The sequence below is a fragment of the Agelaius tricolor genome, unplaced genomic scaffold, assembly GCF_023055355.1.
Source record: "Agelaius tricolor isolate 1412-34295 unplaced genomic scaffold, bAgeTri1.0.p SCAF_57, whole genome shotgun sequence".
Taxonomy (NCBI): domain Eukaryota; kingdom Metazoa; phylum Chordata; class Aves; order Passeriformes; family Icteridae; genus Agelaius; species Agelaius tricolor.
In genome coordinates, this window is record NW_027269317.1 from 650,126 (window position 1) to 661,601 (window position 11,476).

An 11,476-nucleotide genomic window follows, 5' to 3' on the forward strand; every position below is an offset into this window, starting at 1 on the left:
AACCAATAGAAGGATGGAAAGCGGGCGGTGCCGACCAATGGGAGCCCCGGCTTTGTCCTATATGAGCGCGCGCGGGGCCGTGGCTGCCGCCATTTTCACCGCCGTCGCGCTCGCGCCTTCGCTCCGCTCTTAAAGGGGCCGCGCCGCCTCTTTACGTTTTTTTATTCCGTTTTCCGAGCGCCTCCGCGCCGTCCGGGTGGGCCCGAGCCCCCCCGCCAGACTCCGCCGCCGCCATGAGGGAGATCGTCCACATCCAGGCGGGCCAATGCGGCAACCAGATCGGCGCCAAGGTGAGCGCGGCGGGCCCCGCCTCCATCCCCCGCCGCGGCGGCGTTGCCCCTTTAAGAGCTCCCCCATCCCCCGCGCGCCAAGACAAAGGGTGACCCAAACCAGGGCGATTTTAGCCCAAAATCGGCGTTTTCCCCCCACAGAATCGCCTATGAGGGAAGAGGGCCGTGCTGAATGGGGCGGGTTTTGGGTTAAAATCAGGAGATTCTGTCGCTAAATGAGGATTTTCGGTGGCTGAACGCGCCCCCCTCGCACGCGGCCGCAAAATGGCGGCTGAGGGCGGCGGCCCTGAACCGCGGCGAATTCGCCTCCAAAATCGCCTTTTTTTGGGGGTGTTTAAAGAAAATATTACTATTTTATCTTAATTTAAATGACTGTTTCAAAGATTTGGCCGCGAATGGCACTTTTTGCCCGTTATCGAGGGGGTCTGCCTGAGGATGGGCGGGGAAGGCGCCAAAATGGCGGCGAGGAGCCCCGAAATTAAAGGATTTAACTTCCAAATTGGGTTTTTCACAACAATATATTCATAATTAAATTTAAAACTTGATGGTTTTCGTTTTTAAAGCACCATACTTTAAATGCTGCTTTTTCAGTCTGCAATCGGTTGTTTTCACCCCATAATTGGGTATTTTCGCCCCTAAAATCGGCTATTTTCACTGCAAAACCGTCCAATTTTACATCAAAAAAAGCGGATTTTGTGCCCCAAAATAAAGATTTTTGACCCCCAAACGGGGCGTGACGCCCGGAGGGGTCAGACCCGAAAATGGGAGGATTTAAGCCCCCCAAAAAAGCGGCTTAATATCCACAATAAAGGTTTTTAATCCTTAAATAAGAGGTGTGTTCCTATATTTTGTTCCAAATTGGAGGGTTTTTTTTCCGCAAAACAAGGATTTTTAAGGTTTTAGACTGCAGGATTTTATGACAAAAGCAGTCTGGTTTTTTTTTTTTTTTATTCCTTAAATGTGGATTTAAGGTCTTTAAATTGCAATATTAATCTGCAGAACTGATGGGTTTTTTAATTTGAATCAGCTTTTTTCACTGAAATGCCCTTCTTACGCCTAAATATGGATGACTTCATTTTCAAAAAAGTGTATTTTAGTTCTTAAAATGTTAATTTTTCTGATTTAAGGGATTTTTTTCATTGATGAAAGGTTTTTTTGCTGCTAAAATACAGCTTTTTGGCCCCAAAACCTTTTTTCTTCCCAGCCCCAAAATGGAGCTTCGGAGCTCCAGCTCAGCATCTTTTGTTTTGCAAAACATCATTTCCGTCCAAAATCAAGATTCATATCCCCAAAATGTGGAGTTTTGAGCAGAAAAAGGACTGGATTCATTTTCCAGAAGTAGAATTTAGGGTTAAAATGGGGATTTTCTGCAGCACGGAGGGAGCTCCCAGCCCCAAAATGGAGGTTTCCAGCCCCAAAATGGAGGGTCGGGGGAAGAATCGCAGCTTTGTGCTTCCAAATCCGCTTTTTTCTTGCCTCAAAATCACCGTTTTTTCTCCAAAACTAACATTTTCTTTTTTTTTTTTTTTTAATACAAACTGGTGGGGTTTTGCCCAAAAAAGCATTATTTTAGGCCTCGGAATTTGCAGTTCTTCAGACTGGAATGTCATTTTTGCTGCTTCAAAAACCCGGGTTTTCCCCTGAATATCCACTTCACCCACAAAAGGGCCTTCTTTAAACCCATATTTAATTTTTTTTTTCTTTTTTAAATGTTACTTTTTGTCTCAAAATCGCCCTTTTCAGCCCCAACCCCCTCTCTTTGTGTCTCTAGACCGCATTTCCTGCCCCCAAAATGAACATTTCCATTTCCTGCCCCACACCAAAATCTTTGTTCTCCAAAACGCTTTATTAGAGTTATTAACCCTAAAAAGTGGTTGTTGGTATTTTTTTTTTAGCTTTGGGAAAGAGGTTTTCAACCCAAATTGCGATTTTTGAGGCCCAAAAAACGGTTTTTACTGTACAGAAAATACTGGTATTTATCAGGTTAAATTTACCCTCAAAAATTGTGGTTTAGCCCCAAATCCGTTTTTTTTACCCCAAAATTCGCAATATTTACCTCTAGATATCGTTTTCTCCCCATAATCCATATATTCCTGTCACTAAACTCTCAATTCTGCACCAAACTCACATTTTTTCTCAGAAAACGTAATTTTTAACCCACTGTTTCTCAAGGCTCTAAAATGCAGTTGTTTTTTTTTTTACTCTGTAATGCTGTTTATTCGAATTTGAACTTTCTAAACTCATTTTCTTTGCCCAAAATCTCCATTTTTAACCCAAATGAACTTTTTTGGAGGTATTTCTTTCCTAAATTCCCTGAAAATGCCCTTTTTTAACCTATTGGTCCCATCAACCCCAAAATTCCAATTTTTTAACCCATTTTTGCTCACAACCCCCTAAAACACCGAGTTTTAACCAATTGCCTTCCTCATCTCCAAAATCAGCATTTTTAAGCCTATGTTTCTTTTTTTTTACCTCACATTGCTGGGTTTTAATCCTATTTTCTCTCTCACCTCCAAAAATTAATATTTTTAAACCCTTTTTTCTTCTATTACCCAAAATTGTTGGTTTTTAAATATATTTTTCGCTCATAATCTCCAAACCACCATTTTTATCTCAAATCACCATTTTATACCTCTTTTCTTTTTGGAATAACAATCTCAAAATTAATGGCTTTTACCCCAAATCAATATTTGAATGCCATTCCTCTCTCCACAGTCCCAAAATCCACATTTTTTGCCACATTTCTCATCTTTAACCCCAAAGTCACCTTTTTTCACCTCATTTTCCTCTCACGCTGCATTGCCCCCCCCCCACCCCCCCTGCCCCGGCCCATTTGAACCCAATCCCCCGCATTTTTGGAATCTAAACTTCACATACAAAACTTGAAGCTCTCCGAGCCGAATTTGGATGATGAAAAATCCTGATTTTGGGTTGATGAAAAAGCCGATTTGGGGTGCAAGGAGCCAATTTTGGAGGGGTTGGTTTGAATTTTAACGAGTTGCCGCCATTTTCCCGCGTTCCCGCCCTTTTTGGAGAGCGGGACTGCGCCGCACTGGCCACGCCCCCTCCCTCACAGAGCCCCGCCCGCTTCCCTTCCCCACACCTCCAAACCACGGAAAAATCCTAAAAATCGCCTTTTTTCCCCCCAAAAAGGGTCGTGGAGTGGCTGTGGATTGTAGCCACACCCTTTTAGGACCTGAGCACGACCTTAATTTATTTTAAATGCCCCCCAAAATCCCCATTTCTCAACCCAAAAAAAGGTCCTGGCTCTGGGGGAGGTCTTGTGGATCCTGCCTGTCAATTGAACACACCCCCAAATTCCTTTAAATCCCTAAATCCTTCATTTTACCCCCAAAAACATTGCCTAGGGGAGGTGGGTGGGGCTGAATTTACATTTTGTTCTTTATAAGATCCCAACATCCCCTTTTTTGTCCCCAAAATAAATCCCAGGTGCAGCAAAGTGGGTGTAGCTCCTCTCCTCCACAAGCTCTGCTGCTCTGTCCCAGACTACGCCATCAATTCCCCTCTAAATCCCAAATTTTTTTCCTTAAAATCTAGATTTTTTTTGATACTCCTCAACTGCTATTTCATACTTTTAAATCCCAAATTCTTACTTTAAATTTCCTGAATTTTTTTAGCCCCAAATCCTCATTTTGTCCCCCAAAACGGGGTCCCAGGTGTAGCAAAGTGGGTGTGGCCCAGCTGCCTTCACCCCTCCTTAAGCTCAACCCCTTTTAGCCCCCAACTCCCATTTCTCACCTTAAAATCCCCAAATTTTTTTGATCAAAATTCTAATTTTTTCCCCAGAATTGAGTCTGGGGTGGGCCTGGCCCACCTGACCACACCCCTCTTTATCTCCTGCCCCTTTTAACCCTCACCATGTCCCCAAGCCCCCATTTCTGACCTCAAAATCCTCATTTTTGCCACTAAAATCACAATATTTTCTTCTCCAAATGCTCATTTTCCCCCCAACTCGGGTCCCATTTGTCACAAAGTGGGTGTGGCCCAGCTTATCTCACTCCTCCACAAGCTCCACCCCTTTTAACCCCCTGACCACGCCCCCCCTTTTCCTCACTAAAATTCCTCTTTTTCGTCTCAAATCCTTCAGTTTTTTTCCCCAAATTCCTGGTTTTTTGCCCCAAACCCGCTCCTGGGCTGTCCCTGAGCCGTCCCCAAGCTGTCCCCTTGTCCCCACAGTTCTGGGAGGTGATCAGTGACGAGCACGGCATCGACCCCACGGGCACCTACCATGGGGACAGCGACCTGCAGCTGGACCGCATCAGCGTCTACTACAACGAGGCCACAGGTGGGGACAGCAGGTGGCACCTGGGGACAGCTGCCACACCCCCTGGGGCTCCTCTGCCCTTCCCCCCCTCATGGTGTCACTCAGTGTGGGTGTCACTTGTCCCACTGTCACCCCCCATGTCACTTTGTCACCTTCCTCTGCTGTTACTTTGTCACTTCCAGTGTCACTTCCTCACCCCCACATTGTCACTTCTTGCTTTGTCAACCTCCTGTGTCACCTCATCCCCCCTATTGTCATCCTGTCCCCAGTGTCACCCTCCCCAGTGTCACTGTCCTGTATGTTACCACTTTGTCATCCCTTTGTCACTGTGTCCCCGTGCTTCCCCCTTAGTGTCACCTTTGTCCTGCTGTCACGTCCCAGTGTCACTTTGTCCTTGTCCATGCCCTGTGTCACCTCATCTCCTGTATCCCTGAGTGCCACCCCCTCCTTTGTCACACCTATGGGGTCACCTTGTCCCGTCACCCACCAGTGTCACTTGTCCATTGTCACCTCGCAGTGTCACCTTGTCCCCTGTCACCTTCAATCCTGGGGGTCCCCTGGTGTCCATGGCCACCTGCTGTGTCACCCTGTGACCCCCCCCGGTGTCGCTGCATCCTGTCCCTTCCCAGTGTCACCATGTTCCTGTCACCCACATCTTGTCCCCAACGTATCTCCAGTGTCACTTGTCCTCTCTGACCCCCCTCCTGTCCCCCATGTCCCCGCCCACGCCATGTCACCTGTCCATGGTCACCTTGTCCCTAATATTCCCCTGCTGTTACCTGTCCTTTGTCACCCTGTGTGCCACCCTGTCTCCTGTGCCCTGTCCTTGGTGTCACCTGTCCATTGTCATTTGTCTCCTCCCTGTCCCCATGTCCCATTCTGGGTTGCTGTGGGGGAGTTTTTGGGGTGGCTTTGGGGAATTTGGGGTGAATTTGACACTTCTGGGGTTATTTTGGCATTGGTTGGGGATGATACGGGGGTAATTTTGAGAGGCTTTGGAATTAATTTGGGGGTTTTGGGGTTGAATTTGGGAGATTTTGGGGGTGATTTTGGGTGGTTTAGGTTATTAGGGCTGTTTTTGGGGTGAATTTGAGAGTTTTGGAAGTCCTTTAGGGTTGAGTTTTAGGGAGGTTTGGATTGCTTTTAGGCCATTTTGGGGTGTTCTGGGGCAATTCTGGGTAATTCAGAGTGATTTTGACTATTTTAGGGCTGGCCTGAAGTGGGTTTGAGGTGATTTTAGATGGTTTGGGAATTATTTTAAACATTTTGGAGTAATTTGGGGGGTTTTGGGGTTCATTTGGGTGGATTTGGAGCCATTTTTGGGGTCATTTTTCCTGGGTTTTGGGTGAATTTGGGTGGTTTTGGGTTGATTCCAGGAGATTTGGGGTAATTTTGGGATGATACGGGCGTGATTGTGGGTGTTTGGTGGTGAACTTAGGTGGATTTGTGGTGGTTTTGAGGTGATTCCACTTATTTATGGGGTAATTCCGGGTGGTTTGGGGGTGATTTGGGCTTTTTTGGGGGTGGATTTTTGGTGTCATTTCAGGTGTTTTAGGGTGATTTCAGACTTTGGGGTGATTTTGGGTGTGTTGCTGTCACATGGGGTGGTTTGGGGCATTTTAGGAGTGATTTTGGTTTTTGTTGGAGCTATTTCTGGTATTTCTAGGTTAAGTCTGAGCATTTTGGGAGCAATTCTCTTGGTTTGGGGGATGATTCTAGGTTGTTTTGGGGTAATTCTGGGTGTTTTGGAGTGTGTTTGGGGTAATTCTGGGTTGGTTTGGTTTGTTTCTGGGTTGTTTTGTAGTGTTTCCTGGTGGGTTGTAGGATAATTCTGAGTATTTTGGGGTGATTTCAGGTGTTTATAGGTTGATATGGATGTATTTAGGATGATTCTGGATGGTTTTGGGTTAATTTTGGCTGGTTTGGACGTAACTCTTCTGGTTCTGGGTTGAATTCTCTGGGTTTTGGTCACTCCCCAGGAGGTTAATCCGTGCCTAGGGCCATGCTGGTGGTTTTGGGGTGAATTCTCTGGGTTTTGGTGACGTTTTTGCTGTCCCCAGGGGGTAAATACGTGCCCAGGGCCATCCTGGTGGATCTGGAGCCCGGCACGATGGACTCTGTGCGCTCCGGCCCCTTCGGGCAGATCTTCCGGCCTGACAACTTTGTGTTTGGTGAGTGACACACCTGGGACACACCTGGGACATCTGGGACACCTTGGGCATGATTGGGGACATTTGAGCACTCCTGGGGACATTGGGACACACTTGGGGACACCTGGGGGCACACCTGGGACATCTGGGGGAACACTTGGGGACATTGGGGTACACCTGGTGGCATACTTGAGTACATGTGGTAGACACCTGAGACATCTGGGGACACACTTGGGCCACCTGGGGATATCTGGGGACACACCTGGACCACCTGGAGGTTCCTGGGGACATTGAGGACACCTGTGGAACATCTGGAGATACCAGTGGACACACCCAGGGACATCTGGGACACCTGGGGGCTTCTCAGGGACACCTGGGGATGCTGAAGACATCTGGGGACTCTTGGCACATGGCAAGGAGAGCTGCAGCCACCTGGGACACACTTGGGGACATTTTGGGACATAGCTGGGAGTCTTGGGGACATCTGTAGACACTTGAGGGTATCTTGGGTACACCTGGGGGTTGCTGAGGGACATTAGGGATATCTGGGTATTTGGGGAACACCTGGGGACACTTGGGGACTCTCGAGGGGCAGCAAGTTCACTTCAGGACACACCTGGGGACGCACCTGGGCTGTATCTGGGACAGCAGGGGGTGGCCTGAAGGGATGGCAGGGCCCCAAAGGGGAGATAAAGGTTCCCAGGTGTCCCAAGGGTGGGGTTGGAGGTCCCAAGGGTGGCATGAAGGTCCCCAAGCATCCCAGCAAGGAGGGTTTGAAGGTCCTCGGGTGTCCCCAGCGGTGATGTGAAGGTCCCCAAGTGTCCCCCCAATGTGGGCTTGAAGGTCCCAAAGAAGGGGTTAAGGATTCCAAGTATCCCCAAGGTGGAGTTAAAGGTCCCTGAGGTCCCCACAGGTGGGATCGAGGTCCCCAGTTGGGGACTGAAGTGCTTGAGGTCCCCAGAAGTGGGAGGAAGGTCCCATAGGTGGTAAAGAGTTGCCCAAGGTTCTCAGAAATGCTTTGAAGGTCCCCAAATATGGTTTGAGGGTCCCTGAAGTCTTCAGCATTAATCTGAAGGTCTCCAAAAGTGATTAAAAGATTCTTCTTGTTCCCAAAGGTGTTTTGAGGGTCTCCAAAGTCACCTCGAAGACCCCAATCCAATTCCTCCTTGTCTGCCCATGGCCAAGGGTCACCAGAGGGAGAGGCTGAGCTGGGGGGGTCAGGGGTCCTCAAAGGTCCTCAGAGATGATTTGAAGGTCCCCAAAGTGGCTTGAACATTCTCAAGGTGGAAATGGAGGTGCTCATCATCCCCAGAAGTGATTCAAGGGTCTTCAAGGTTGGGTTAAGGGTCCCTAAAGATGGTTTGAAGCTTCCTAAGGTCCCCAGAGGTGCTCTGAGCATCTTCAGGTTTGTGGGTCCTGAAGATCCTCAAGAATGGTTCAAAGTTCCTCAAAGGAGGAGACTTAGAGGCTCCCCAAGGTGGTTTTGAGGTTCTTGAAGTCCCTAAAGATTGTTTAAAGGTCTCCAGAGGTGGTGTAAAGGTTCTCAAAAGAGGTTCTAAGGTCCCCAAAGGTGGTTTGAAGATCCCACCCCAAGCCTTCCTCCCCTTTTCCAGGCCAAAGCGGTGCCGGCAACAACTGGGCCAAGGGTCACTACACGGAGGGCGCCGAGCTGGTGGACTCTGTGCTGGACGTGGTGCGCAAGGAGGCCGAGAGCTGCGACTGCCTGCAGGGCTTCCAGCTGACCCATTCCCTGGGCGGCGGCACCGGCTCGGGCATGGGCACGCTGCTCATCTCCAAGATCCGCGAGGAGTACCCCGACCGCATCATGAACACCTTCAGCGTGGTGCCATCCCCCAAGGTGTCGGACACGGTGGTGGAGCCCTACAACGCCACGCTGTCCGTGCACCAGCTGGTGGAGAACACGGACGAGACCTACTGCATCGACAACGAGGCGCTCTACGACATCTGCTTCCGCACCCTCAAGCTGACCACGCCCACCTACGGCGACCTCAACCACCTGGTGTCGGCCACCATGAGCGGCGTCACCACCTGCCTGCGCTTCCCCGGCCAGCTCAACGCCGACCTGCGCAAGCTGGCCGTCAACATGGTGCCCTTCCCGCGGCTGCACTTCTTCATGCCCGGCTTCGCGCCGCTGACCTCGCGGGGCAGCCAGCAGTACCGCGCCCTCACCGTGCCCGAGCTCACCCAGCAGGTCTTTGACGCCAAGAACATGATGGCCGCCTGCGACCCGCGGCACGGCCGCTACCTCACCGTGGCCGCCGTCTTCCGCGGGCGCATGTCCATGAAGGAGGTGGACGAGCAGATGCTGAACGTGCAGAACAAGAACAGCTCCTACTTCGTGGAGTGGATCCCCAACAACGTGAAGACGGCCGTGTGCGACATCCCGCCGCGCGGCCTCAAGATGGCCGTCACCTTCATCGGCAACAGCACGGCCATCCAGGAGCTCTTCAAGCGCATCTCGGAGCAGTTCACGGCCATGTTCCGGCGCAAGGCCTTCCTGCACTGGTACACGGGCGAGGGCATGGACGAGATGGAGTTCACCGAGGCCGAGAGCAACATGAACGACCTCGTGTCCGAGTACCAGCAGTACCAGGACGCCACGGCCGAGGAGGAGGAGGATTTCGGCGAGGAGGCCGAAGAGGAGGCCTGAGGGGTTTCTCCGGAGGTCCCAGTCCTTGGCAGTGTTGCTCCTCCCTTTCCTGGTGTGTTGTCCCAGAGAGGCGTCAACCGGCGGGCGGCGCCTTCGGTGTCATCGTCATCGTCCTTCATCATCGTCAGTGTTGGCCTTGGCCATCGGCGGCGGCAGCAGCGGAGTCCCCACCCAACCTTCAGCGTTGTCCTCGTGGTCTTCAACCTTCATCATCTTCATCCTGGAAGAGTCCCCAGCCTTCAGCATTGTCCTCGTGGTCCCCAAGTTTCACCATCTTTGAAGAATCCCCCAATCTTCATCATTGCCATCCATGAAGAGTCCCCAGCTTTCATCATCATCATCAATGAGTTCTTGGTCTTTGTCATCCTTGAAGAGTCTCCAATCCTGATCATGGTCAGAGCTCCCAATTTCTGCCGTCTTCATCCTTGAAGAGTTCCCAGTTTTCATCAGCACTGAAGAGTTCCCAACCTTCATCATCATCTTTGAAGAGTCCCCAGCCTTCAGTGTTGTCCTCACAGTCCCCAACCTTCATCATGGTCATTCTTGAAGAGTCTCCAGTCCCCATCATCATTGAAGAGTCTCCAATCCTGATCATGGTCAGAGCTTCCAATTTCCCTCATCGTTTGAAGGATCTCCAAGGTTCATCATTGTCAAGGAGTCCCCAACCTTCATCATGGTCTTCATCAAGGAATCATCAATGGCTCCCCAACCTTCATCATCCTCGAAGAGTCCCTAGAGTTCATCATCCTCCTCCTCACAGAGCCTCCAGGGGTTCCTGGCCTTCATCGTGGTCCTTGCAGAGTCTTTGATCTTCATCATCCTCAGCCCTTGGTCTCCATCGGGGCTGGTCAGTTGGCCTTGACCTTCATCATAATCGCCTTCATCATGGAAGAGCCTCCAGGAGTTTTTGACCTTCACTCATTGTGGAAGAGCTACTGACCTTCATCATCATCAAGGAAGATTCCTTGACCTTCATCAGGGTTGCTCACTTGGCCTTGACCACCATCATCCTCATCATGGAAGAGCCTCCAAGAGCTCTTGACCTTCAGCCTCATCTTGGAAGAGTTGCTGACCTTCATCATCATCATCATCATCATCACCTCCGCCCCTCCCCCGCTGCCACCACGGCCACCTGTCCCCTCCCCCGCCCCACTCTGGCTCCATTTTCCCAATATTTTTTGTAATTTTTCCTAAGTTTTGAATGTTTTTTTCCCAATTTTTTGTCATTTTCCATATTTTTTCTCATTTTTCCCCTTTTTTGGTTCATTTCCCTCTCATTTAAGTCTCCTCATTTTTGATCATTTTCAACCAATTTCCTCGTTTTTGGTCAGTTTCCCCCATTTTTGGTCTTTTTTTCCACTTTTCCAATTTTTGCTCTTTTTTCCCTTGTTTTTGCTCATTCTCAACCCAATTCCATTCCTTTTTCCCAACTTTGGGGTCCTTTCTTCCAATTTTTTGTTAATTTTTCCCAATTTTTGCTCAGTCATTTTTTGAACCATTTTTCTCTACTTTGGGTTCATATTCCTCAATTTTTGTTCATTTTTTTCCCCAATTTTTGTTAATTTTTCCCCATTATTTGTCAGTTTCTCCCCATTTTTATTTGTTTTTCCCCATTCTTGTCCGTTTTTCCCATTTCCCCTCAGTTTCTCCCCGATTCCGTCGCCGTTCCCGGTGTCCGGTCGCTCTCTCCCATTTTTGGATGTTTTTGTTTTTTTCCCGTTTCTTTTGTTTTTCATATTGAAAAGTCGCCCCCGGGTCCAGAATAAACTCGGGATGGAAAAGCCACCGCGGGTGTCACCTGTGTCACCTCCTGTGTCACTTCCTGTGTCACCTGCAGGGTCCTGGGGTCACTTGGGGGGTCCCAGTGTCCCCTCCTGAGGGTCCCCAGTGTCACCTGGGTGTCACTTCAGGGGTTCCAATGTCACCTGGAGGGTCTCTGGTGTCACTTCAGGGTCACCCTGGTGTCACCTGGAAGGTCTCATTGTCACCTTGGGGGTCACTGGGAGGGGTCTTGGTGTCACCTCAGGGTCACCTGTGAGGTCCTGGGGTCACTTTAGAGTCACCTGGAGGGTCCCAGTGT

General features: G+C 49.6%; 1 protein-coding gene across 1 annotated transcript; it reads left to right on the plus strand.

Annotated features, from left to right (window-relative positions):
- The first annotated feature begins 76 nt into the window (after positions 1–76).
- LOC139604955 (tubulin beta chain) lies at positions 77–11,181 on the plus strand. Its single transcript, XM_071456299.1, has 4 exons — positions 77–290; positions 4,488–4,596; positions 6,636–6,746; positions 8,339–11,181. The coding sequence occupies exons 1-4, from the start codon at positions 234–236 to the stop codon at positions 9,394–9,396; spliced, it is 1,335 nt and encodes a 444-aa protein (XP_071312400.1). The 5' UTR covers positions 77–233; the 3' UTR covers positions 9,397–11,181.
- The last annotated feature ends 295 nt before the right edge of the window (positions 11,182–11,476 follow it).

Coding starts and splice junctions, on each gene's coding strand:
- LOC139604955 (XM_071456299.1), top strand. CDS start 234: ATGAGGGAGATCGTCCACATCCAGGCGGGCCAATGCGGCAACCAGATC. Junction 4,597..6,635: donor CTACTACAACGAGGCCACAG/GTGGGGACAGCA, acceptor TGCTGTCCCCAG/GGGGTAAATACGTGCCCAGG. Junction 6,747..8,338: donor GCCTGACAACTTTGTGTTTG/GTGAGTGACACA, acceptor CCCCTTTTCCAG/GCCAAAGCGGTGCCGGCAAC.